The sequence below is a fragment of the Nomascus leucogenys genome, chromosome 24, assembly GCF_006542625.1.
Source record: "Nomascus leucogenys isolate Asia chromosome 24, Asia_NLE_v1, whole genome shotgun sequence".
Taxonomy (NCBI): Eukaryota; Metazoa; Chordata; class Mammalia; order Primates; family Hylobatidae; genus Nomascus; species Nomascus leucogenys.
The window spans coordinates 7,092,465-7,117,698 of NC_044404.1; the positions used below are offsets into that span (position 1 = coordinate 7,092,465).

General features: G+C 60.5%; 3 protein-coding genes across 3 annotated transcripts in view; 1 reads left to right on the top strand and 2 right to left on the bottom strand.

Moving 5' to 3' along the window:
* The first annotated feature begins 338 nt into the window (after positions 1 to 338).
* On the top strand, positions 339 to 1,591 carry HES3 (hes family bHLH transcription factor 3). Its single transcript, XM_030805768.1, has 3 exons — positions 339 to 419; positions 521 to 602; positions 1,218 to 1,591. The coding sequence occupies exons 1-3, from the start codon at positions 339 to 341 to the stop codon at positions 1,589 to 1,591; spliced, it is 537 nt and encodes a 178-aa protein (XP_030661628.1).
* A 1,836-nt stretch (positions 1,592 to 3,427) lies between these two features.
* GPR153 (G protein-coupled receptor 153) lies at positions 3,428 to 17,115 on the bottom strand. Its single transcript, XM_030805742.1, has 6 exons — positions 16,842 to 17,115; positions 10,635 to 11,099; positions 9,819 to 10,248; positions 7,411 to 7,603; positions 6,516 to 6,700; positions 3,428 to 6,079 (listed from the first exon to the last, which is right to left on the bottom strand). The coding sequence occupies exons 2-6, from the start codon at positions 10,988 to 10,990 to the stop codon at positions 5,414 to 5,416; spliced, it is 1,830 nt and encodes a 609-aa protein (XP_030661602.1). The 5' UTR covers positions 10,991 to 11,099; positions 16,842 to 17,115; the 3' UTR covers positions 3,428 to 5,413.
* Positions 17,116 to 20,276: 3,161 nt separating this feature from the next.
* ACOT7 (acyl-CoA thioesterase 7) overlaps positions 20,277 to 25,234 on the bottom strand; it is a 127,571-nt gene continuing 122,613 nt past the window's right edge. Inside the window, exon 9 of the mRNA XM_030805406.1 lies at positions 20,277 to 20,698. Coding sequence (XP_030661266.1) covers positions 20,600 to 20,698 — 99 coding nt within the window. The 3' untranslated portion in view covers positions 20,277 to 20,599. The remainder of the gene's footprint in view (positions 20,699 to 25,234) is intronic.

Sequence of the window (25,234 nt, forward strand, 5' to 3'; positions counted from 1 at the left end):
GGGAGGGGGCTGAGGGAAGGAGGTGGGGAGCTTCTCTGTGCGTCCTCCTTTGGTCCCCTCCTCCTCGAGATTTCTAGAGTCCAGAGGGCCTCATTGACATGTAAACGAGGGTCCCTATAAAGGCGGCGCTGCCTCGCACTGGCACATGAACTGCAACATGGGCACGGAGCCTGCTGCCCGGGGCAGCCTCCCCGGCAACTTCCGAAAGGTCTGGGGTCTTGAGGGACGAGAGGCAGGCACCCTTCCCCGGGAGGGAGGTGGGGGTGGGGGGGCAGAGGGCAGGAGGGTGGCAGTCCTGCACTCTAAAGGCTGTTCATCTGCAGATTTCCAAGCCGCTGATGGAGAAAAAGCGCCGGGCACGCATCAATGTGTCGCTGGAGCAGCTCAAGTCGCTGCTGGAGAAACACTACTCGCACCAGGTGAGACTCAGGTGGGGTGGGGGTGGGTGGGTGAGACGATCCCAACCTCCCTCTTTCCACCTCGGGAGGCCGGCCTAATAGACCTTTCCATGGTCGAGTAGATCCGGAAACGCAAGTTGGAGAAGGCCGACATCCTGGAGTTGAGCGTGAAGTACATGAGAAGCCTTCAGAACTCCTTGCAAGGTACAGGGGAGGGCTGGAGGGAGGAGGGGGAGGCTTGTGGGATCAGAGCCAGGGATGCACAAGGCCAAATAAAGAGGGATGCCTCAAGGACCGCTTGACCCCGGGCTTTTGAGACCAGCCTGGGCAACATAGCAAGACAGCAAATATAAAGAGGACAACTCGGAGGCAGGTGGGCAGCTAGTGAGGAGGGGCCCCCAGCTCGCTAGGGGGCGAGGGAGGAGCAGTAAAGCCCGGGCTGGCTGTGCGATTGCAATCTGGGTGGTAGGTCTGGACCCCGGGGGAGACATTCGGGTCGTCTGACCTCCGCCCTCCTCTTGCCTTCCTCAACACGCTTCTTCCCTCCTTTCCCCTCCACCCCCACTCCCCTCTCCTCCCTCCCTCCCCTCTTCATCTTCCCCCTTCCCCTCCCTCCCCTCCCTCCCCTTCCCCTCCCCTCCCTCCCCCTTCCCCTCCCCTCCCTCCCCCTTCCCCTCCCCTCCCTCCCCCTTCCCCTCCCTCCCTCCCCCTTCCCCTCCCCTCCCTCCCCTTCCCCTCCCCTCCCTCCCCTTCCCCTCGCCTCCCTCCCCCTTCCCCTCCCCTCCCCTCCCTGTTTCTCGCGTCCGCTCTTACCCACAGGGCTCTGGCCTGTGCCCAGGGGAGCCGAGCACCCGTCGGGCTTCCGCAGCTGCCTGCCCGGCGTGAGCCAGCTCCTCCGGCGCGGAGATGAGGTCGGCGGCGGCCTGCGCTGCCCCCTGGTGCCCGAGCGCGCCGCCGGCAGCACCATGGACAGCGCCGGGCTGGGCCAGGAGGCGCCCGCGCTGTTCGGCCCTTGCACCCTCGCCGTCTGGGCTCCTGCTCCGGCCGCCGGCCGCCCGCGGTCCCCACCCCCCCCGCTCCTCGTCCCCGGAAGTCTCCCGGGCTCGTCCGCCAGCGTCCCCCCGCCGCAGCCAGCGTCGAGTCGCTGCGCCGAGAGCCCCGGGCTGGGCCTGCGCGTGTGGCGGCCCTGGTGAAGCCCCGGGGATGGCCCGAACTGAAGGCGCTCCCTATTTGGTCTCGCGACACAGGGACTATTTTCAGCACGCCCACAGTGATTGCCAGGACCCCCCAGTCGTCCGTTCTGGTCTTGGGGCGGGGGTGGCTTGGAGCGGGCCGCGCACCGAGCAAGCGCAGGGAAATACCCCCAGCCCTGCCGGACTGGGTCTGCGCGTCTGGGTATAATCCACCCCCACTCCAGCTCCACCTACACACGCCGGACCGCTGGCTCTCCGCCCATCCTCCGGAGGGGCTGGGAGGGGGTGTCCTGGGCTGCGCCCCTTTCCCAGGGACCCCTGGCGGGCAACCCGCCAGCCCCCACCCCCGCCCGGTTGCCGCGCAGCCGTGGGAATGTCGCAGTTGGCAACAGCGCAGAGCTGACCCCTCGCAGCGAGGAGAATCGCTGCCCCGCCCCGGACCATTCAGCGGACCGCGGGCGCCTGGTTCCCACCGGCACAAAGCGCGCCTGGCCCCGCCCCGCCGGCGAGGGGCCCCCAGCCTCCCCCAACCCGGGATCCTCTTGGCTTCCAACGACCTCCTCCGCAAGCGGTGCTGCCCACCCGGCTGGCGCATTCCCCGAGGCCCACCCTTCTCAGAAGCCCCTCCCGTAAGATGCACCGCCCCACCGGGACGCCCCACCCACGCGGTTCCTGGAAGGGACCCATTGCTTGGTGGCACCAGTTTGAGGGCTGCAAAAGTGAACCCGGTGCCTCTCGTGAGAGAGGGGAACGCCTTCCGCTCGACAAAGACCCTGGCCCACATTCCAAGCCCGGACCCCGTAGACCCCGCAGCTCCAGATCCCTAGGGCTGCCAGAGAATCCTAACCCTGGACGGCTCTCGGAGCGCGCTGCGCCACTTTATTGGTCCATAGTGAGGTCACTGCTGCGCACGGACTTCGGTGGTGGGAGGCTCTCAAGTCAGATTTTCTTCTCCTGGGCTTCTGGCCCAGGAGTCCGGGCCAGCGAGGGGCAGCTTGGGTTGTGGGGTCAGAGATCCTGGCACCTCCTCCCGACACCTTGTAATTCAGAATAAAGCCAGCGCGAATCTGTGAAGTCTGTATCAAGAGGACACCAGAGGTCTAATGTCTCCCACCTTTGCGATGCCTACTTAGGTGCATCTTTTGGAACCACAAATATCAACTTTCTATAGAAGCTCTTCTCTTTTTGGGCGGCCCTGACCTGCAGGGCACTAAACCCGTCCTGGTCCAAACGCGTGGAGAAGGACCCACGGCCCTTCAAAAACCCAGCTCCACTGTCGCACCTAGTGGGCTCGCTGGAGCTGGGGCGAGGGTGGGAGTCCCGGCTGTCGCCGTCCAGGGTAGCCTCTCGGGTCTGTGCTTCCCGCGGTGTGAGGTGGGGTAGAGGCCAGGACAAATCCCTCTCCGGTCCACCAGGTGGCGGTGTTGCACTGTAGACCCAAAGGTCCTTCCTCCAAATTCCAGGGGGAGCGCGGGGGGACAGGGGCTCAAGTCCCAAGCGGCTTAGGCCCAGCTCCTATTGCCCTGCCCTGTTCGCTCTCTTCAGTCAAGCTCACGGTGACTAGCAGCCCCAGGTGCCAACCCTGGGGCAGGGGTTGCCACCTGGGCTAATAGGGCCTTTCCTCCACTGCTTCACCCTGTTGCTACTCCAGGACCATCTCACTCCTCACTGGCTGGTGGGACTGGAGCATTTGTCTGAAGACAGAGAGCAAGTCCAACCCCCCAAAAATGGCACACTACCAGAAGAACTCAGGTTCCAGAGGAAGACATTAAGGGCAGCTGGCCAGCCCTGCTGTGGGGTTGAAGAAGGGTTTTCCATGAAACCAGCCTTGGAACACCAGGTGCAAATCATAAGGAAGTTTTTTTATTGGGTCCTGTACAGAAGATAAATGCTCAGTTTTCAAAAAGCTACAAAGGGATCCCTGGCTCTGGGTGTGCTATGAAGACAACTCCCTCCCCAGTGAGCCCAGGGAACAGGCCTGGATGCTGGACAAAGTTTGTGAGAGAGCTCCAGGCCCAGGGTCCTCCACTTGGGGTCTCCCTCTTTATTTTTGTAAAAACCGCAGGACTGGAGTGATTTAGGGGACTCTGTCCCCCTGCAAGTATTGCCGTTGGATATGAAACACACAGAGCAAAACTCCAAGGTGACAAATGAGTTAAAACCTAAGGTGACAAGTGGACAGACGTCCCCCAGATGGAGGAGACGATGGCTAGCTGACGACCTCTGCCCCTACGTAACTTGTCAGTCCTTGAAGGCACAGCAGCATTGGCCAGAGATGGCCCCTCCCGCGGCCAGGGCTGGATTGCAGTTCCCTGCCTTGCTCACCTGTGGCCACAGCTCATACCCCCAGTTACCCCACAGCCAGGGACTGGAGGGGCCTCTGAAGCAGAGACAGGATTAGGCACCCCTGCCCCAGCATCTTCTTCTGGGAGTGGGACCCTATTTGAAGGATGAAGAGATGGGCTTGGCCACCTGAGGGCCAGAAGGAACTGGGCACAGGCAGGCTCTATGCTGACCTTGGAAATTACCCCAGGTCTTCATATTGTGGGGCCACTGTATAGGGGTAGGGGTCTGGAGGAGACAACCTTCTCATCTGCCCTATTTCACCAGCTCAAGGTTATAGCTGTTCCTGGTTCTCCTTAGCCTGGGAAGACCCACGGCCCATGGCAATGCCCAGGCCTGTAAGGGGTCTGCCCAGGAGGGAAGGCAAAGAAATACATTGCTCCCAGGGGTTGGATGCCTGCCCAGGACCCGGCCTTGAGCTGAGAACCTGGAAGCCCCTGCCAGGATCCCTTCCTGGCCAGGCCTGCACGGGTGGGGAGTGAGGCTGGGGATGACACAGGGACACGGAAGCCCAGGCTCTGCTGCCCTCGTGCTCTCCGCTTGCACCTGCCAGCGTCATGGTGGGAGCCACGGAGGGAGTTGATGTGGTGGGGACAGGCAACGACGGCAGAGTAATGAGGGTGGGGACACTAATGGTGGTCAAGGTGGCTGAGGTGCCATTGGTGGTGGTGCAGAGTGTTGTGCTTAGCTGGGGTGGAGTGTGGGTTCCCAAGGGGGCAGGGGGCACTGAGAGTGGGAGGCCTCAGGCCTAGGGAGCCACACCAGGCCACAAGCTGAAAACGGACCTCCACAAAGGCCGCAGAGGGCTCTAGACTACCTCTCACACCTGGGCCACTCAGTGGCCAGGGCCTACAACCAAGAGACTTCAAACAGCCCTGAGAGTTAACGTGGTCACCTGCTCATCACAGATGGGGAAACTGAGGCAGGACAGGTCGGAAGCAGGGAGACCTGATCAGAGCTTGTTAGGGCTCTGAAGACCCCTGTGCTTAGAGACCCTCTGTACCCGCCCCCCAACGGGTGTGGCGGTTATGGTGCAGTGTGGGTGGAAAGCCCCTGGGGAGTCCAGTGGCTCCAGCTCAGCCTCTCCAAGGCGGGGCTTTGTCCGATCCCGCAGTGGCCCTGTCTCAGGTTCCCTGCTCCCGACGTCCTGTTGCCCAGGGCTGGCGATGGCGCAGCTGGACGTGTGCACATGTCACTCACTACCCAAGCCCAAGCTTGGGATGTCACTCAGCTCCCCAGGCCCGACCTCACTCGGCCCGGGACATGCGGTGCCCAGCGCGCAGTCGTCCGGGGCAGACGTCGCCCTTGGGACAAGGCCAGCTGGGATGAGCCGGAAGACAAACGTTGAGGCCAACGCCCCCCTCACCCCTGGGAGGGGTGGCGCGTGTCTGCGCGCGGGGCGGAGGCGGGCGTCTTTGGTGCTGCGGCCCCGGAGAGCGGGCTGGCCTGCCTGGCGTCCGTGGGGAGGCGCCAGCGGTCCTAGGACGCGGAGCCCAGCGAGTCCGAGTGCAGCGTGGCGTAGCCCGAGGACTCGGAGGGGGAGCTCAGGAAGCTGCTGGTGCTGCCGCCGCCGCCCGCCGCGCGCAGCCCCCCGGGCTCGCCCCACGACGCGCTCAGGCCGGGGCGCAGAGAGCCGGCGTGCGGATGCGCAGCGGGGCGTGGCCCGGGGCTCCGCTGGGCGCTGCTTGGGCGCGTCGGGACCTCTCCGGGATCGGCGCCGTCAGGGGCGGCGGGCGCAACGGGGAAGGGTCCGGGCGGGCGGCGCAGGGCCTGTGGCTCGCACTCGAAGGCGGTCAGGGCGAAGGCGTCGGGCAGCAGCGAGGCCGAGGCGGAGCGGGGGCCGGGCCCGGGGCAGCGGCGCGGGCTGCCGGGGGGCGAGTCGCGGGCTCGCCGCCGGCCGCTGTCCAGGGCCGAGGGCCGCAGCGACAGCAGGCTCTCGGCCGAGCGGCGGCGCGCGCGGGACGGGGGTGCGTCCTCCTCGAAGGCCAGGAGGCTGGCGCGGCGCCGCTCGGGCCCGGCAGGCAGCACCAGGTGCGCCAGGGCGGCCAGGTCCTCGCCGGAGCCCCAGCGCGGCAGGAAGGCGGGCAGCGGGACGGCGGCCCACACGTCCGCATCGTCGTGGGAGAAGCGCCGCGTGGGCGGGACCTGTCAGGACGCGGCTGGCTTTTACCCCGAGCTGCCCTCCTGGAAAACGGGGACAAACCCTTCTCCACCCCGGGGAAGGGCCTTCCGTGGGTCAGGGACCAGGCTGCGCGCCGGGGCAGCCTGGCTGGGAGCTGTGAGGTTTGGTACAGTCTCTTCGAGCCACAGGGCTGTGGCAGATAGCTGGGGTCGGTTGGGGAGGGCGCTCCTTGAGGATACTGAGCCGGCAGGAGATAACTTATGTGACAGGGACCATGGGGGTGGCGGTTGGGGCCCACCCAAACAAGCTGTGTGACCTTTGGACAGCCCGTCCTTGGATGGTGACAGCCACCCCTGCAACCGCAGAAGGCTTGAGATGGGCTCCGAGTGGAGAGGCCTCGGGGAGGTCAGGACACCCTGCCACCCGCAGGTGCGGCCTCTCCCCCAGCCCTGTGCTCACCTGCAGGTACTGCATCTTGTCCTCCTGCAAGGGCCGCAGCGGGTAGAGCTGAGGCAGGCCCCCCTCCAGGGCAGAGATCTCATACTTGGCCATCCTATCTAGGGCCACAAAATCACCTCCATAGCCATAGTCCAGGGAGCGCTCCAACACCAGGTCCGGGGAGATGCCACCTTCCAGGCTGGTCTCTGTAAGGTGGGGGGTGGGGTGGGGTGGGGACAGAGCCTTAGGGCCATGGAAACTTGGGGGCATCTGGGAGGGAATCTCAGGGATCCCCCTGACCCAACAGACATAAACAAGGTAGGGGGCTGGTTAGCTGAAAAGGGAAGGGGAGGGGTTCTGGGTTCAAATCCCAAATATGCCACCCTTTAGCTGTGAGACTGGGCAGGGAGGTCACTCACTGAGACAATTTCCTTATCTAGGACATGGGGTGGGACCAGAGGTGATCTTGGGAGGACTAAATAACACACGCAAGGGGCTGGCAGTGCCTGGACAGAGCACGGGCTGGGCTGAGGGTAATGGCATTGCTGGTAATGGTAACCAGACAGGACCTGGGTCTGCAGGAGCCCCCAGGGCAGCTTGCTGGGGATCCCTGAGGTTGGGGGGTGAGCCCAGGAGCTCCGCTGGAGCACTTGCAGACATGTCTACCCTGCTGTCTGTTAACCAGAACATCCCATTACTTGGAACCTGGGGCAGCCAAGCCAGATAGGAAAGTGCCCTGTGGGAACCTGGCTTAGGTCCCTTGGACATTCAAGTACATTTGGGGTGACACAGGGGGTGTCTGGTGGTTGAGAATGAAGTCACCTTAGTGGGGTTGCCTGACAGCCGTTTTCCTGCCAACCCCAATGACCTCACCCAGACGCCACTCTCCCCCGGGCCACTCTCAGGCCATCCTCACCGTCATCTGACTCCTCGTCGTTGGCCATGAGGGCCATGCACTTCTCCCGGACAGCCTTGAGGTCGGCCCGGTAGCGGTCGCAGGCCCAGAGGAACACAGGCAGCAGCAGGGCCTGGGCCACGGAGCACCACAGCACGCAGAGTGCCATCCAGGGTGCTGAGGCGTCGGCCCTCAGGCTGCTGAAGCTCACCACCTGTGGGCACAGGGCTCGGCCTGGCACCTGCAGGACCCCCCACCATCACACAAGCTCCCCCTGAGTCTCGGTCTCCCCATGTGTACAGCAGGTCTGACAGGTGGGTACCTGCCAAGGAGAAGGGGCCCTTGGGGAGGAAAGAGCTCGAGCGTGGCAGTGGGAAGCCCCGCCCTCCGGGAGCTACCTGGCTACTGGGCAGCACCGGGTGGTCCTGCTCTGTCTCCCTCCTGGCTGCCCATGGAGAGAAGTGGCACATGGATTACTACCTCCTCCCCGCTTTGTTTTTTTTTTTTTTGTTTTGAGACAGAGTCTCACTCTGTCACCCAGGCTGGAGCACAGTGGCTCAATCATGGCTCACTGCAGCCTCGATCTCCTGGGCTTAAGAGATCCTCCTGCCTCGGCCTCCCAAAATGCTGGGATTACGAGTATGAATCACTGTGCCCGGCTGCCATCCCCTTTTTGAGATGAGGAAACCGAGGCTTAGAGAACCAGGTCTCAAGGCTGTTCAAGATTCTGCCACCCCCTTCCCTGCCAGTGGCCTCCTCGGCCCTACCCCTGCTTTTGGGTCCCTGCCCAGGGACCCTGCATTCCTCCTCTCCCAGGAGAGCCCTCATTGCTCTGTCCCAAAGAACGATACTTAAGTGATTGCCACAAAAGAGTGAAAGTGTGGATGATGTGGGTATGTTGATTCTGCCATTTGTGGGCCACATGACCCTCAGAAAGCTGCTAAACCTCTTTGGGGCTCAGTTTCTTCATCTGGAAAATGGGCTAAGAACAGGCCATGCTCTAGAGAGTGAAGATTCTGGACACTTTATAACAGCAGCATGGAGTGGCCCCACAAGCTGTACCCTCTTCCCTGTCCGTAAGAGAAGCGGGGGTGGCTCTGACTCCCTCCCAGCCCTGCCCCTCCCCCCACTGTCCCCACTCTGCTCTCGAGGTGGCTTGTGGGTCTCTGCTGTTTCATGAAGCCCCTGCCCTCCATCTGCACAGGGACTGGGCTGCCAGCCCCCACTGTACACATGAGGACCCTTAGCTGGGGGGAACCAGGCCTGCTGGGGGTGGGGCAGTGGGGGCTTCCTCCTGAGCAAGGCCCCGACTCTGAAGCTGCCACCCCCCGAGTCACCATTCTGGAGCTCATGTCCTCATGTCCTGCAGTGACTCGGGGAAGACAGTCTTGCCTGCTGCTTGGATGAAACCCCTCAGGCTGGTCTTTGCCCCAGTCCTCTCCCTGTCTCACTGCAGACCTTTTGGGGACAGGCGTAGAGTCCTGCAGCGGGGAGGGGTTGGCTACTGAGTCCAGACTTCATTCTTGGGCCAAGCTGGTCCCAGCTTCACCAAGAGGACCCCAGGCAGCCCCTCTGGACCTCAGACCCTTGTTGGCAAGGCCTTTCTCACAGCAGCCTCACCTTGGCCTTCCCCAGCCGTTAGTATCAAGTGCAACTCCCCAACAGACATTTGAGGCCCGCCCTGGCCTTGCTCTGTCTCCTGATCCTGCGCCCCTACCTACCTATGGCACCAAAGCTCCCTCTGTCCATCCTGGGACCTGGACCCACCAGGAAACCCATGGGCATGCTATCCCACCTCTGCATCAAACGGCCCTTGAGGCCAGATGCAGTGGTTCACGCTTGTAATCCTAGCAGTTTGGGAGGCTGAGACGGGCAGATCACCTGAGGTCAGGAGTTCGAGACCAGCCTGACTAACATGGTGAAAACCTGTCTCTACTAAAAATACAAAAAAAAAAAAAAAAAAATGTTAGCCAGGTGTGGTGGTGGGCACCTGTAATCCCAGCTACTTGGGAGGCTGAGGCAGGAGACTCGCTTGAACCCAAGAGGCAGAGGTTGCAGTGAGTTGAGATTGTGCCATTGCACATCCAGCCTGGGCAACAAGAGCAAAACTCTCTCTCAAAAATAAATAAATAAAACAAAAACAAAAAAAATGGGCCTTGGGCGAGGGGAGCAAACTCTTCTGCACTGCAGCAAGAAGGCCCTGGGCCCTGCAGTTGCCGGATGTGGGCTCAAGTCCCACCAGGCTGCCCTGACTCTAGGCAGGTCTTTGCACCTCTCTGAACCTCGGTTTCCAAATCTGGAAAATGGGGACGATGATCAAGCCCATCTCAAAGGATTGGGTCTGAGGACTCAACCACCTGATGCCTGGAGTATGAGCAGCCCCAGGGCTGTCCCAGAGACAGGCCCGCCTACCCGACGCTGTCACCCACCAGCACAGGGAAGCCCATGAGGCAGTCGTAGATGAAGACTATGGTGGTCACGAGGCCCGTGATCTGCAGAGAGGTTTTGGCGGGCTCCGAGCCATCGATGGAGGAGCGCCGCTTGCCCTGCGCGTCCTCCACCACGATGGTGGGCACGGTGAAGGCGTGACGGTCGGCCTGGCGCCCCACCTGCACAGCCAGCGTCTGGAAGAGGGCGATGGCTGTGCAGATCACGCCCATGGCCACGCTGCCGCCCACCAGCAGCAGGAAGCAGACACCGAAGCCCAGGCCGATCTCAGCCACGATGAAGCGGCAGCCATGGGTGTAGAAGCGTTCGCTGGTGTCGTGCCAGCCAACAGCAGGCAGGGCCGACAGGATGAAGGACACCATCCAGATACCCATGACTGTGTGCACCGCCTGCTTCTTGGCATTGCTCAGCCTGGCATGGGGCAGGGTGGAACAGAGGGATCTGGCATCACCCACAGGGCCTCCCCAGGCCTCTGGGGACCTGTAGGGGATCCTCACCACCCAGGCACCCCACACCCCCCAGTACATCATAGTCATGGCACAGCCAGTGTGGCGGGGCCTTGTTCCTTGCATAGGAGATACTGTGAACATTGTCACACGTCCCTCTTCCAAGCATTCTGTATTGGCTGCTTGTGTCTACCCATGTAAAGCTACGTGTGTGCCCCCAGCAGCTTACAGCAGCCCCTCCTGAGCATGCCACAGGTGTGGCCACTCCTGTGTGCACATGGGCACACCAGATACGTCTTTGTTTTCACGCCTGCTTAGAACCCCAAGAACCCCAGAGCTTCACGTGCTCACCGGTAGTTGACGGGCCAGCAGACCATCCACATGCGGTGGTAGGAGAGGGAGGTGACAGAGAAACAGGTGGCCAGGGTGAGGGTGTAGAAGGTGGACACGAAGACCTTGCAGAGACCCTCATTCCACTCGAAGTCGGGGCGCTGCCGCCGCAGCTGCACCACGGAGTAGGTGGCAATGGGCACGGCCACGTTTAGCATGTGGGTGGCTGCGAGCGTACACAGCAGGAACTCCAGGGGCTTCCACTTCTTCTGCTTGGCGCCAACGCTGAGGATGCCCCAGGCGTTGGCCAGCAGGGAGAGGCCCCCACATGCCAGCCAGCCCACTGCACTGCCAGGCAGCCGCCGCTCATCACTCATGGTGCAGACCGGAGCTGGCAGGCGGCTGTGGCATCCTCCTTGGAGCCAGGTCGCAGGGAGCAGCAGCCCTCACTCCTGGCGGCTCAGGGATGCTGGGGACCACGAGCATCTGTGAGGGGTGGCAGTGGGCACTCAGTGACTTCTGCTCTGGTGACAGTGTTGTAGCCCTTGGGTACTTGGGATGGGAGATGGCGAGCGCTACACTTTGAATGTCCCCTGCAAAACTCATGTTGAAATTTAATTAAAACTTGTGTTGAGATTTAATTGCCATTCTAATAGTATTAAGAGGTAAGAATTTTTTTTTTTTTTTTTTTGAGACGGAGTCTCGCTCTGTCGCCCAGGCTGGAGTGCAGTGGCGCTATCTCGGCTCACTGCAAGCTCCGCCTCCCGGGTTCACGCCATTCTCCGGCCTCAGCCTCCTGAGTAGCTGGGACTACAGGCGCCTGCCACCACGCCCGGCTAATTTTTGTATTTTTAGTAGAGACGGGGTTTCACCATGTTGGCCAGGCTGGTCTCGATCTCCTGACCTCGTAATCTGCCTGCCTCAGCCTCCCAAAGTGCTGGGATTACAAGGTAAGACTATTTTTTTTAGAAATGGGGTCTTGGTCTATCACCCAGGCTGGAGTGCAGTGGTGAGATCATAGCTCACTGTGGCATGGAACTCCTGGGCTCAAGCGATCCTCCCCACTCAGCCTTCCAAGTAGCTGGGACTACAGGCATGCACCACCATGCCTGGCTACGTTTTTTTTTTTTTTTTTGAGATGGAGTCTTGCTCTGTCACCCAGGCTGGAGTGCAATGGCATGATCTCGGCTCACTACAACCTTCACCTCCTGGGTTCAAGCAATTCTCCGGCCTCAGCCTCCTGAGTAGCTAGGATTACAGGCATGCACCACCACGCCCGGCTAATTTTTGTATTTTTAGTAGAGATGGAGTTTCACCATGTTGGTCAGGCTGGTCTTGAACTCCTGACCTCATGATCCACCCGCCTTGGTCTCCCAAAGTGCTGGGATTATAGGTATGAGCCCCATGCCCTGCCCTGCCTGGCTAATTTTAATTTTTTTATACAGAAGGGGTCTCGCTGTGTTGCCCAAGTTGGTCTCAAACTCCTGGCCTCAAGCAGCCTTCCCTCCCAAAGTGTTGGGATTATAGGCGTGAGCCATAGTGCCTGGCCATGAAACATTTAAGAGGTGATTAGGCCATGGGTGGGTTTAATATCTTTACAAAAGGGCTTCTGGGAGTGAGTTCTCTCTCAAGGAGCTTTCCCTCTTCTGCCATGTGAGCAACAGTGCTGTTCCCCTCCAGAGGACGCAGCGTTCAAGGCACCATCTTTGAAGCACAGACCAGGCCTTGCCAGATAGCAAACCTGCCAGCACCTTGATTTTGGATTTCTCAGCTTTTCTTTTTTGAAAAAAAAATTTATAATATATGTGTATTTTTTAAATCTTTCTTTTCTTTTTTCTTTTTTTTTTTTTTTAGACAGAGTCTTGCTCTGTCGCCCAGGCTGGAGTGCAGTGGCACCACCTCAGCTCCTGCAACCTCCACCTCCCGGGTTCAAGCCATTCTCATGCCTCAGCTCCCCAAGTGGCTGGGACTACATGCATATACCACCATGCTTGGCTATTTTTTTGTATTTTTAGTAGAAACAGTGTTTAACCATATTGGCCAGGCTGGTCTCAAACTCCTGACCTCAAGTGACCCGCCCACTTCAGCCTCCCAAAGTGCTGGGATTACAGGCATGAGCCATCGTGCCTGGCCTTATTTTTATATTTTAGAGACAGAGTCTCACTATGTTGCCTGGGCTGGTCTCGAACTCCTGAGCTCAAGTGATCCTCCCATCTAAACCTCCTGAGTAGCTGGGACTACAGGGCAAGTGCTCCCACACCCGGCCAGACATAAATCTGTTCTTCATGAGTTACTGCGTCTTAAGTACCGCGTTAAAACAGCACGAATGCCCTAGGGCAGGGAAGGCCTATCTGGCCCTGGCTTACATCAGGCTGCACTCTCCTCTCCACTCCCCGGGAGGACCCTCCTGCCCATGTCCCTGACACCCAGGGGCTGTATACGGGGGTGCCCAATAAGTGCGTATTCCCTCATTTCCGTCCACTCCTGGTCAAAGCTCAATATCTGGGCTTCCTTCCAGTTTACCTGCATCCTCAGGGAACCAGCCAAGGTGGGCCCAGATGGGCACTCTTGCCCTGTGAGTGACCTGGCACCATCCCAGAACAAGTCCTCTCGCCATCAAATGTTCCAGAATCCTCCCACAGCCCATGCCACAGCCCCCCACAGTGGACATCTCTGACGCACTTGCCTTAATTTATTCCACTTCATCAGGCCACATGAGGCCATGTCCCGGAGGACCATGCCCCCTGAACCTCCATTTCCCTCTCCTGTTCCCCAAGGGACCTGTTGGGGAAGGGAGATGGTCACCACTTTCCTGACCACCCTGAGAGGGGGCAGGCAGTCTGCTACGTCAGCCCCCAGCTGGTCTTCCAGAGCCAGGACCCCGCGCTGAGGTTAAAGCCCCCACACAGCAGCAGTGTGGCTGGGGCAAGGTCCCTGCACCTTCTCCTCTAAAGACTGCCATGCTTCTTCCACGGGGAGGCTGAGGTGGACAGGAGCCACATCTCTATAGCCCTGGGCCCAGGTCTGGTACACAGTGGGTGCTCTGGGGTAGTGGCCAGTCTCATGCTCTGGTTGGCTTGGGCAGCAAGGGCCTGGAGACAGCCAGTAGACCAGACCAGAGCTTGACTCTGAAGTCAGAGGAAGTGCCGATGGCCTTTCCATGTGAGTCAGGGACACAGGATGCTGGGCAGCAGGCACGTGGTGGGGAGCGGGGAAGCACCCATCCTGCCAGAGGGCTGCGCAGCGAGTCCCTCCCTCACCCTTCCCAGCCTGGCAGCCCTCTGGCTGCAGCCCAGGCAGGCAGTGTGGGAGAAGCCCAGTGCCAAGTGAAGGCCTCCTTGTGCTCTGCTCACACTTAACTGGCCCTTCTCACCCAGGGCCCATTTAGCCTCATTTGCTCTCTTTCTCATGCTGTGGTCCTTATGGGCATCTAGTACCAGACATGCCCCATGTCCCTCAGAGAGGAAGTATCTCCAGCTCAAGGTGGGGGGCCACTGCCGCCTTAGCCAAGGCCCCTGGCTCTCGGGCAGGGAAGGCAGCGATGTCCCAGCCACCAGCTGGCAGGCCTCCCGCTTGTCTTGTCCAGAGTTCTTTCTTTTTTTTTTTTGAGATGGAGTTTTACTCTTGTTATCCAGGGTGGATCTCGGCTCACTGCAACCTCTGCCTCCTGGGTTCAAACAATTCTCCTGTCTCAGCCTCCCAAGTAGCTGGGATTACAGGTGCCCGCCACCACGCCCTGCTAATTTTTTGTATTTTTAGGAGAGATGAGGTTTCATCATGTTGGCCAGGCTGGTCTCGAACTCCTGACCTCAGGTGATCCACCCGCTTCGGCCTCCCAAAGTGCTGGGATTACAGGCATGAGCCACTGCACCCAGCCTTGTGCTGTCTCTTATGGGCCAAGACACTGAGCTTGGAGGTGCCGGGGAGCCTCAGACCTGTGGGCAGATACATATTCACTGGGACCAGGACCTGGGGCAGACTAGCCTCAGGAGTGAGGGGAGCACTGGGCCACCTCCGGCCTTTGGGGTGCCTGGCAGCCTTTTGGGGGTTCAGAGCAGACACAGTGTGAGTAAGCGCTGTGGGTGAGAGGGCTGCAGACACCAGTGGTCTTTACGCTATCAAATAGGAAACTGGACTCAGCATGCACCCAGCAGGTCAGCATCTATTTCTACCTGCCCAGGGCAGCCTCGGCTGTGAGACTGGGAGGCCTTCCCTCAGATGCCCAACAAACTCTGTCTAGCCCCGTGACCTTGGCCCTGCCCAGCCCACCCTGTCCAGGTGTTGATTACTGGTGCAGGGTGGTAAGGAAGGAGCCACAGGCTGCAACCAGCCCAGCCTTTCACGGTGCCAGTTCTTCCTCTCGTCTAGCCTAATGGTGCCTTACTGCTGAGAAAGGCTTTAGGTCTGAAGGCAGGGTGCAGTGGCTCATGCCTGTAATCCTAGCACTCTGGGAGGCCAAGGTGGGTGGATGGCTTGAGCCCAGGAGTTCGAGACCAGCCTGGGCAACATGGTGAAAACCCATCTGTACAAAAAATTTAAAAAATTGGCCAGGCGTAGTGGTGTGCGCCTATAGTCCCAGCTACTTGGAAGGCTGAGGTGTGAGGATCACCTGAGCCTGGGGAGGTCAAGGATAGTGAGCCGTGATTGTGCCACTGCACTCTGGCCTGAGCAACAGAGTGAGACCCTGTCTTAAAAAGAAAAAAAAAAAAAAAGGCTCTAGGTCTGTGGGCAGGGGCACGTGCATCCTCTTGCACACGGGCATGCTCCTCCAGTGAGTGCCCCCACAATTCATTCCCATCGTAAAGCTTGTTCAGCAGAAGCAGGGAGAGGTAAAGCCGTTTGCCCTGGCCAGCACTTGCCTGAGCCAGGATCCAAACTCCACTTGCCTGACACCAAAGTCCTGGCCTCTCAAACCCTAAAATGTTGGGGAAAAGGGCATTTTTTTTTTTGTCCCTAGAGCTGAGGTCTTTCTGAGCCTCAGGTCTGCAGGGCAGGTCTCACTGTCCCCACACTGCAGATGCGAACACTTCAGGCAGAAGCTCAGGGCAACACGGAGAGAATAGTGTCAGGGCTGGGTTTGGGGCCAGGCACTCCTGGGCGCTGTAGTCCTGGCATGGGAGAGGTATGTCCTGGGGGGCGGGGCGTGGACACCGGGTTCCAAGTGCAGAGTGACAAAGGACTGGTTGTGTGGGAACAAAGTGTCCCTCTGGCTCTGGGTCAGTGACCACAGACCCACGGATTGCACCCTTTCTGTTCATTCTTCATAGAATGGAGCGGCCACTAGGGCCAGACCCCAGGCTGGGCTCCCCACAGTGCCGACGGGACCCAGGATGGCACTGTCTCCTGCTGGGAAGTTTCTCCTGCAAGGCACTTAAAGCATCCCGCAGCATCTCAGGACCGGGCTTCCCACTTCCCCGCCTACTGCAGGGCCGACTGCAGGTGCGACTAGCCTGGCACCCACCCGGGCCATGAGGCCTCCCTCCGCAAGACAAGCGGGCAGGGCCCGGGCGTGACGTCACGGCTCCGGGCCAATGAGGCCGCGCGGCCCCGAGGCCCCATTGCGCAACAAAGAGAACCCAGAACTTGAAAGGATTCCCCGGGCTCTGGCTGCGCCCCGGCTTCCGCCCCCACGCCGGTCTCCGCCCGCGCTGCAGCCGATCTGTTCCACGGGGCCCGGCCTGGCCGTCGCCCAGGGAGGGACGCCCAGCGCGAGGCCTCGACATCTCCGGCACGCCCCCCCCAAGCCCCCGCCCCTACAGTCCCAACCCCCTGGGGCTCCGATCCCCCCGTCGCCCCGCAATCCCCGCTCCGACTCGCGTGCTCTCGCCTGCTGGTCCCCAGTGGGTGCCCCGAGTCCTGCCCCACCCCGAGGGCGCGTCCGAGCGACAGGCTGGGAAACCTTGCGGGACTGCGGCCCCCGGACCCCTCCGGGTTGCGCTGATTAGGGGCGGGCTCGAGATCCCCAGACCGCCCCGCCCCCGTCCCCTGAGAACCACAGGGGGCGGCGTTGCTAGGCCCCGATGCAGGGGGACGGAGGGAGGGGCTGGCCCCGGGGAAGTTACCCCGAAGGTCCCCAAGTTGGGGGGGTGCCAGCGCTAAGCGCCGCTCGTGGCCCCTCGGACGGACCCCGCGACCGATAGGGCGCGGAAAGCCCCCTCCCTTCCCGCCGAGTCCTCCCGCCGGTGTCCTCCCGCCCGTCCGCCCCCGGGCCAGGGCGGCGGCGCTCACCCTGCATTCGGGCGCCCGGGGCTCCGGCTCGCTGCTCCCGCCTCCGGCTCCGGCTGCGGTTCCCGCGCCCCCGGGCCGAGCGCGGGCCGCCGAGGGCCGCGGGGGTGGCTGGCGGCGGAGCGGCCCGCGGGCCGGGGCATGCTGGCGGCGGCCACCGGCGGCCGGCGCGCTCCGCTCGGTGGGCTCGGCCCCGCAGCCCCTCCCTCCCCTAGGCGCCGCTGCCGCTGCCGCGCTCAGCTCCGCTCCCGCCGCTCCGCTGCTGCGCCGGGCGGCCGGGGGCGGGGGGCGGAGCAGGGCGCATGTCTCCGCCGGGGCCTCCGCGCCGCCCCTCGGCCCGCTCCGCCCCCGCCCGCTCAGAGGCGCGGCCGTCTGTCGGTCTGTCAGCCCGTCCGTCCGTCCGTCAGTTCGTCCGTACGCAGCCCACCCGTGCCCCCGCGTCCGCCCGCGGCCGGGCCGAGACTGCCTGGGCCGGTGGCGCCTCCTGACAGTGCCGCGCCCCTGGCTCCCAGCTCGACTGTGCACACTCCGGCCGCCGCCTTTGGACGCCGGGGCAAGACCCAGGCCTGGAGCTCTGGGGGCCCGCGGGCCAGAGGGAGCTGGGGCAGGAATGGACACTGAGAACCTGGGGCCAGGGCTGGGGCTCAGGGAGGCCTTCCTGGAGGAAGCCGCATCTAAGATGAACAATCGGGGCGGGGCGTGGAGAGGACACGGGACGCATGGCCAGCGGCTTCTAGGAACTGGGAATCCAGTCTGGAGCAGGGGCAGCGAGGGGCAAGGTTGGGCCAGTTACGGATTCACGCTGCTCCCTGGGCCTGGGGGGTCCACTGAGGGAATAAAGTGCACGGGCCACCGGGCTGCCGAGTGGTCCCCGCCACCGCCACAGGCTCAGAAATGTTCTGTCTGAAACTCTGAGCACCACCGCCCAGCCGGGAGAGGCCAGGGTCTGCAGCCCAGCGCCTGAAGCCCTCTCCTCCTCCCCTCCTCCCATCCTTCCCGCCGCTCCGCCCCTCCCTCCCAAGCCCTCATGCCATCACCACTCCTCATAGAGCACAGGCTGTCACCCATAGACTGACAGCCTCAGCTGGCCCCATGCAGGCGGAAACTCTCCTGCTCCTTGATGGGGGCCCTGGAGAGGACGCCTCCTGAGGATCGGGGCTGTCTTTTCTAGAAAGCGCCTGACCACACACACAATGGGCACAAGGCCTCCGGGGCTGCTTGGCATAGTGTCCTTCCGTGCCTCTGGGACACATCCATGACTAGGCGCCCCTGTGTCTGGAGGAAAGTAGGCACCTGACCAGGAGGAGACCCAAACCAATTGCAGCCAAAACGGATGCTTGGAGCTTGCCCAGTCTGGCCAGGGCTGCTCCACAGCCTGCACCTGCCTAAACCGTCCCCACACCCCAGGTCCCTGAGCAGCTTTTAGGGGGCCCAGGATGGGTCTTAGGGTCCGTCCCATGAGACAAAAGGAGTGTTGGTAGAGAAAGGCCCCACAATAACGTGTGGGGCTGAGCAAGGGGGAACCCGGGGCCATGCACACCTATACTCCCCATGGTTTTTTGGGCAGCCAGGGCCCTCAGTGCCCCCAGTGAGTCCTCTGTGGACAGGTTGGCTCCCCCTCCAGGTGGTCCTGGTTATAAATAGGCCACCAGCAGTGGGAGGCTGGCACAGGGCAGCTGTAATCAAGGGTGGTGTTTCTAAGCGTCTCGCCCATGACTCGGGGTGAAACGGTAGAAACGCCGCACTTAATTACATGGCCACCGAGAGCCATGCCGCTTAGAAACACCACAGTTAAGATTGCACACACGGCCATGGAGAGCTATGCCTCTCTCTGGGCCTGGCTCCCCTCTGCCAGCCCAGCTGACCCACTGCCTGCACCAGTGCCTCTGCCCGGCCTCAGCTGGCTCTAGGGCAGGTGGGAGATGGCCTCGATGGCTGCCCCGGGGCCCTGGCTTATTTCGTGCTGTGCTGGGTTCTGCTGCAAAGTACCTGGCGCCTCTGGGAGGTGGTTTTCAGGTGCCTGGTTTGCCCAAAGCCACATGGATGAGCGGCTGAGCCAGGACTGAACTAGGGAGTCTGATGCGGGGCCCACCTTCAAGTGAAGGGTGTGGGTGCTTTGGGCAACTGGCCCCCTCAGTGAGCCCCTGGGCTCAGGCACTGCTGTGGCCAGCCCTGGGCCTTCTGCTAGCTGGGAAGGGTGGCCTCCTCATTGCTCTGAACCCAGGGCACCATTCTGGCATGGGTCATGGGTGGAGCTGGGGGCCGAGGCTGGCTGAGGCCAGCCCCAGGGGGCCAAGGGGCAGGGTGGCGTGGCAGAAGCTTCATGTGGCTGAGCTTGTCCCTCCCACCCCCAACCCCCTCCCAGACAGGAAATAACCCCGTCAGCCGTGACTAGGGCCCGGGACAGATTCCCAAGCTCTTGGCTGGTGTTTCTGCACATCTGGAGCCGAGTCCTCGCTCTCCAGGGGCCAGAGGGAGCCTTGTGCAAGGCAGCAGCTGTTGACGGGCCAGTATTCTCCAGGCGGCAGGACAGATGTTGGGGCTTCAGGGACAGACTGAGGTGGGAACATTCTCCCAGATGCCACTTCTGGGTGTGCTTGATTGGAGGGCCTCCTTTTCAGCCATGGATGCAGGTGGGGTCCTGGCCCCTGTAGTGGCCTTGGCTGGGCCAGATGCCCAGATCAACCCTGCTACACCGATACCCTCACCACACACGTGCTCACAGATATGCAGAGACAGATGCACACGGACATGCACAGATATGTCAGTGACACGTATGCCTACAGCTTCACACCAACGGCACTGACACACATTTGTGCTGTCCCTCAGACCCCTGCCCTATAAGCCATCCCAGCAGCCTCCTGCCTGAGTGGCTGGGGGAGTTTCCACGTCAGGCACAGAGTCCTGGTGCCAGCTGGGGGGCTCCTTCAGACAGGATTTTGGGGTGTCTAGGCAGTTTCTAGCAAGAGGCTGGGTCAGGGTGGGGCTCCCACACGCTGAGCCAGGCCACATTCGGCTCTTCCCACACCATCACCTCTCTGAGTCTTTCCCAGCAGCCCCACCCTGTTCATAGCCTAAGCCACACAGGCTCAGAGCCGGCATCCTCTGCAAGCCAGACAGTGGGGTTGTGGGGTGCTGGCACTCCCACCAGGCAGTGTGGCCCTGAGCCCACATCCTCCCAGCGTCTGGGCTGCCTATGAGGTCCAGGGAGCCAGGGTGTCTGGGGCCAGGTCACCAAACCAGGGCCCCACGGGAAATGGGCATTCATAGCCAGCAAGTCACCAGCCAGACACCAATCAGTGTGGCTGTGCCTGAGGTTCTAGGGTACACGCAGGTGCTGGTGCTGGGAGGACTGAGACTGTCCACGGGAGCCCCAACGTCCCACACCCCCTGGGAAAGCAGTGCCCCCAAGACAAATGACCACCCAGGACGCGTGGGTCCAGCCAAGCAGCAGCTTTATTAGTGGTGCTGGGTTCTTCCCATACCCTACAGCGTGCTCGGAAGCATTCCCGAGGGTTTCTGCCGAATGCCTCCCGGCGCTCAGGACAACAGTGTGTAGCATTGATACTGGAATGATATAAATAAAGCTTTGGTGTGTAGGTTTGCAGGAGAAGAGTACAGGTTAACACTGTGATACGAAACTTCAGACAACACCAGCTCTCAATGTGAATTGGGTTTTTGGCCAAGGGGGAACTTCTAAGTGACTGGACACTGGGCCTGTTGCCATGGCTACTCAAGGCACCAGCGGCAGGAGGAGGAGTCTAGGGCTGAGGCTCCGCGTGGCCCTGTCGCTTCGCCTTCATCTGCAGGTACCGCCCTTTGCCTTCCTCAAAGCGCTTCTTCTCGTCCTCGGTCTCGGGCTGTGGACCACACACAGAGACAGGCAGGTTAGGGTCACTGCAGAACCAGTGCCGTGGCCTTGTGACCCGGCCTGGGGCCCTGCCCCCACCTGTGGGATCTGCCCCACCCCTGGTGGGTGCAGAGTACCATGCCTCAGCTCCGCTGGCCTCCTAGGACTGCCGGGTACCAGGCATGGGGCTCATGTCCCACCTTGCTGATGGGCCCATTGACTGGGCTGAGTATGTTCAGCCAAGATGCTTTGAGGGGTCGCAGGAGCCACAGGTGGCAGAGCTCCATAGAGGGGACACTAAGGGCATGGCGGGTCAGGCGCAGTCAATGAAGTGCTGAGCCCTGTGACACCCTCACACCACCTTTCACATCAGGTGAACTCCCAGCCCAGGGCCTGTTTGCTACTGGACTTTGGTGGAAAATGCACTTGATAATGAGACATGGGAGCTGAACGGAAGTGGAAAGGAAGAGGGACCCTGCATTCGCTGCACTCCCAGGAAAGCCAGCTGCACACGGTCACTGCCCCAGAGAGAAGTGGGGAAAGCCAGCTGCACACCGTCACTGCCCCAGAGAGAAGTGGGGAAAGCCAGCTGCACACCGTCACTGCCCCAGAGAGAAGTGGGGAAAGCCAGCTGCACACCGTCATTGCCCTAGAGAGAAGTGGGCAGATGCTGTGCTGCCTGTGGCCATGAGAAGGCCCCGCTCCATACTGGGAGCAATAGGCCTGCTTTGTTGGGAGGGAGCCCTGTCACCACGCTCTGGACCATACACTCAGGAGGCGGCACCTTGGACCCCAGGGACCCCATCTCATTGCTCTGGGGGCAGAGCCAACTGAACAGGTGGGATTCGGCCAAAGACGGGGTTCTGCCCAGGACGGTCCTGGTTCATGCCTGTTGACCGGCTGCAATTACGAACGGCACCCCCTTTCACTCTAAGTCTTGTGGCCCCTGGGCAGGTGCCACCCCTGGAGTATTAGATGGTCACTTCTGAGGTCCCATCTGTCCCAACGCCATGTTCTGACTGGCCCCACCCTGGCTGGGAATTCAGGTTTAATGAGCTGTGCTAATTCCTCTGGGACATTTCATCGCCACATTTTGAGGGTGTCTGAAAGCCAAAGAGATGGGGCAGTTGCCCTTCATTTCATCCACAATGACACCAAACTGTACAGCTATTTTTGGGCCTAAGTGTTTTATAGACAAATGGTATATTGGCAAGAGAAAGCGCAGTCAGCCAGAGGATGTAATGTCAAGTTATACCAAATGCCTCCTCCCCTCAGCTCTCTCCAAAATCGGTCTCTAAATGTCACCAGGTGTAAACTGTCAAAACCTCGCCGGCCTGGAGCCAGTGGCATATTCTGGTATTTAAAGAAGTAGGTGGTGCTCCTTGCAGCGGTCCTGGTCCCCCTTTGAAGAGTCTTCGGTGCACACAGGAAAACTGCTTTTCCAAGACACTTTATTGAAGAAGTCCCTCCCGCTGCTACGGTTTGATCTCTGGCTGACTTAAAAATAAAATTTGAGCCTATGCAATTTGACCTGAAACAGTCCAGGGAAAATGAAATGTTCTTTCTCAGTTCTAGCAGCACTTCTAAGTGGGTGAGACCCCTGAGCTTCCTGGGCCTGGAGGGCACTGAGCCCAGCCCCTGCAGATGACAAGCTCCCCTGAAGACATACATGGCTACATCCTGCTGGGCACAGCTGAAGACCTCTGTGCACACTGAGGCAGAATGTGCTAGATCAGGGCTTCTCAAACTTTTAAGTGCATCTGAGTCATCTACCAGTCTCGTAAATGCAGATTCTGATCCAGTGGGTCTGGGAGCTGAGACTCACTTCTAACAGGATCACAGGTGACACAACGCTGTGGCCCTCGGACCACACCTGTGTAGCAGGGCCCTGCCCCCTTGCCATCTGCCACTGCCCCCTTTCCATCTGCCGCTGCCCCCTTTCCATCTGCTGCTGCCCCAAATGGGGGACATCTGAAGTGGCCAAGAATGCAAAGTCAAAGCCACCAGGATGGGATATAGGGGCCTTGTCCTCCCCTTCCCCTGTGGAATTGCTTGGTGATGTGGAGGGAAGCTGCAGCTTCTTGTCCGCCTGCAGCGGCAAGGCCGAGGCTCAGCAGAGGAGCGGCCGCCCACAGCCTGGCTTCCTGCCTACCCTGAAGACCCTGTAGCAGGCAGAGCAAGTGCTGTAGGGCGGGCGTGGGGTCCCAGAGCTGGGCGAAGAGGCAACAGGGCCTGGTGGGGTTGGTACTGGGTTCTGCTGGCTTTGGAGTGGCTGTGGCAGCCCTGGGAGACAGCGGGGTTGGAAGCAGGAGAGCTGGGGACGGGCAGGCTGGATTGCACCCAGGCGCCTCCCAGTCTGAAAGCCTGGCCCCTTGGCTCGGGTCCTCCCTCTAGCTAGTGGAGTATCTGCCCTCCACAGAGAGGAAAGACAGCAAGGGGCTTGGAAAGAAAAAGAATCCTTGAAAGCAGGAGAGAGTAAGCCTGGCCCAGGAAAGGCAGCTGGAGTGGGAAGGGACACAGCTGAAGCCCCCGCCCAGCCCACGGGAGCCAGGTCTGGCCTGAAGAGAGGGAACTTCCTGGGAACGTGCGGGTGTGGGAGAATGGTGAGAAACTTGGTCCCTAAGTGCCTGAGTCCCCAGCCACATGCTCTCAGGTACCAGAGGACCCAGGAGGGGCCAAGAGAGGTGGCAAATGGCTCTGCAGAGCCAACACCACCAGCTTAGGAGCTGTTACCATGGGTGTCCTGGGCGGCTGGTGGGAATGGCCCATCCAAGGCCAGGGCCCTGGAGAGGGGCTGAGGAAGGGCTGCCAGGTCAGGAGATGCCTGCCTGCCTGCCTGTCTGTGTCTGCAGATCCTCTGGGCTCCCTCCCCAACTCCACTGGGAGATGAAACCTCTCTGATGGTCTGTGCCAGGCAGGTTTGGGGATCTATGCACTAAATGGCCTCATACAATAAACAACGCACACTGGGATCAAGGTTCTGAAACGTCTCAAATCTGTTTAACTTTCGCCTTTCTCAAACTGAGCTGGCCAGGGATCCCTTTCATAAGGAACCAAGCTCTGCCCGGCCTCTGGGACAGGCCGCTTCGGGCAGAGGCTTGCCCACCTTGGGACCCGACCATGCTGTGCGCCCTTCCTGGGATGGTCTCTTCATTCTGCCTGGAAACCAGCCCAGCATCCTCAACCCTGGAGCCGGGTGTGAATCCTGATTCACCACTGACTCACATCGACTCCTCTTTTGTAAAATGGGCCAATGTCCACCTCACAGCAGGGTTGTGGGGACCAAATTTCTCCCTGCAGCCCATGTTCAACCAGGCATTAAAAACAGCACAGTGAAAGAAGCCAGTCACAGGGGGCTGCCTATCACCCATTTACACGAGATGTCCAGGAGAGACATATACACAGAGGCAGAAAGTGGATGTGCGGTTGCCTGGGGCTGGGGGACCAGTGGTGGCTAAGGGGTGGTGCTTCTTTTTGGTGTGATAAAATGTTTTGAAATAGACTGTGGCGGGGGACGTCCACCTCTGTGAATAGAAGAAAACCTGCTGAATCGTACCCTGTAAGTGGGTGAACAGAACGGCATGTAATTACATCTCAATAAAGCTGTTAAAAGAGGAAACCTCCACAGGTGAGAGCTCTCTGTGGTGGGGGAGTGGTCAGGGCTGTCAATGCGTAAGACGGGCCCTGAGCTAATAACTACATAGGAATTCTTTATTCGCTTTACTTTTGCATATATTTGACCTTTTCTATAATTAAAGAGCTAGAAAAGCAAAAAACTAACTAGACCTAGATCTAGGAAAACCAGCCCCTCCTTTCCTCCCTAGGCATCAATGATCTCCAGGCCCCAAAGAGACGGGGACTTGGCTTTACAAGTGGTGGGCTGCGGGCAGAGCTGAGGGAGCCGTCTGGGCTGTGCACACTCCCCGCCAAGAGGCGCTAAGAGCTAACTCAGGACCATGCTCGTTCTGGTCCAGTTCATAGGTGTATGATGGGCCCCAGGCCCCACGCATGCGGCACGGCCCGAACGGCAGGGAGATCTGCGCCCAAGAGCGAGAAAACCTCCCAGGGCTTCATACAGCCTGGTCCTCACCTCTGCCAGCCACACGCAGCAGTGGAGCGGAGCCCTCGAGTCTCCTAACGATCTGGCCTCCATGACCACCTGGGAGTGGAAGAGGAGTAACTTCCCACAGCTCTCGGCATCTTTACAGAGATGTGACCACAGCCCTCCAGCTGCCGAGGACGTGGGAGGACCACCCAACTCTGGGCCTGCAGAAGGCACTGCAGACGAGAGCCCTCCCACCCCTTTGCCCCCACATGGGCTGTGCATGTGGGGCAGGGACTAGAGCGATAAGGGGATATTCTCTGCGCAACCCATGCTTAGGGCGCGGCAGGCTGTGCACATCAGGGTGTTCCCAACAACCCCACCAAGCAGCACAGAAATGATTGTCCACTTTTACCAATGAGGAAGTGAAGCACAGAGAGGCTGAGTAACTTGCCCAAAGTGACATAGCAGGTAAGGGGAGAGCCTCCATTTAAACCTGGGCAT

Bases quoted from the DNA above. Each gene is read 5' to 3' on its own strand.
- HES3 (XM_030805768.1), top strand. From the start codon at position 339: ATGGAGAAAAAGCGCCGGGCACGCATCAATGTGTCGCTGGAGCAGCTC. The intron at 420-520 runs GTGAGACTCAGG...ATGGTCGAGTAG, and splicing joins AGAAACACTACTCGCACCAG to ATCCGGAAACGCAAGTTGGA. The intron at 603-1,217 runs GTACAGGGGAGG...TCTTACCCACAG, and splicing joins CCTTCAGAACTCCTTGCAAG to GGCTCTGGCCTGTGCCCAGG.
- GPR153 (XM_030805742.1), bottom strand. From the start codon at position 10,990: ATGAGTGATGAGCGGCGGCTGCCTGGCAGTGCAGTGGGCTGGCTGGCA. The intron at 10,249-10,634 runs GTGAGCACGTGA...GCCCCATGCCAG, and splicing joins TGCTGGCCCGTCAACTACCG to GCTGAGCAATGCCAAGAAGC. The intron at 6,080-6,515 runs GTGAGCACAGGG...GCGTCCTGACAG, and splicing joins ACAAGATGCAGTACCTGCAG to GTCCCGCCCACGCGGCGCTT.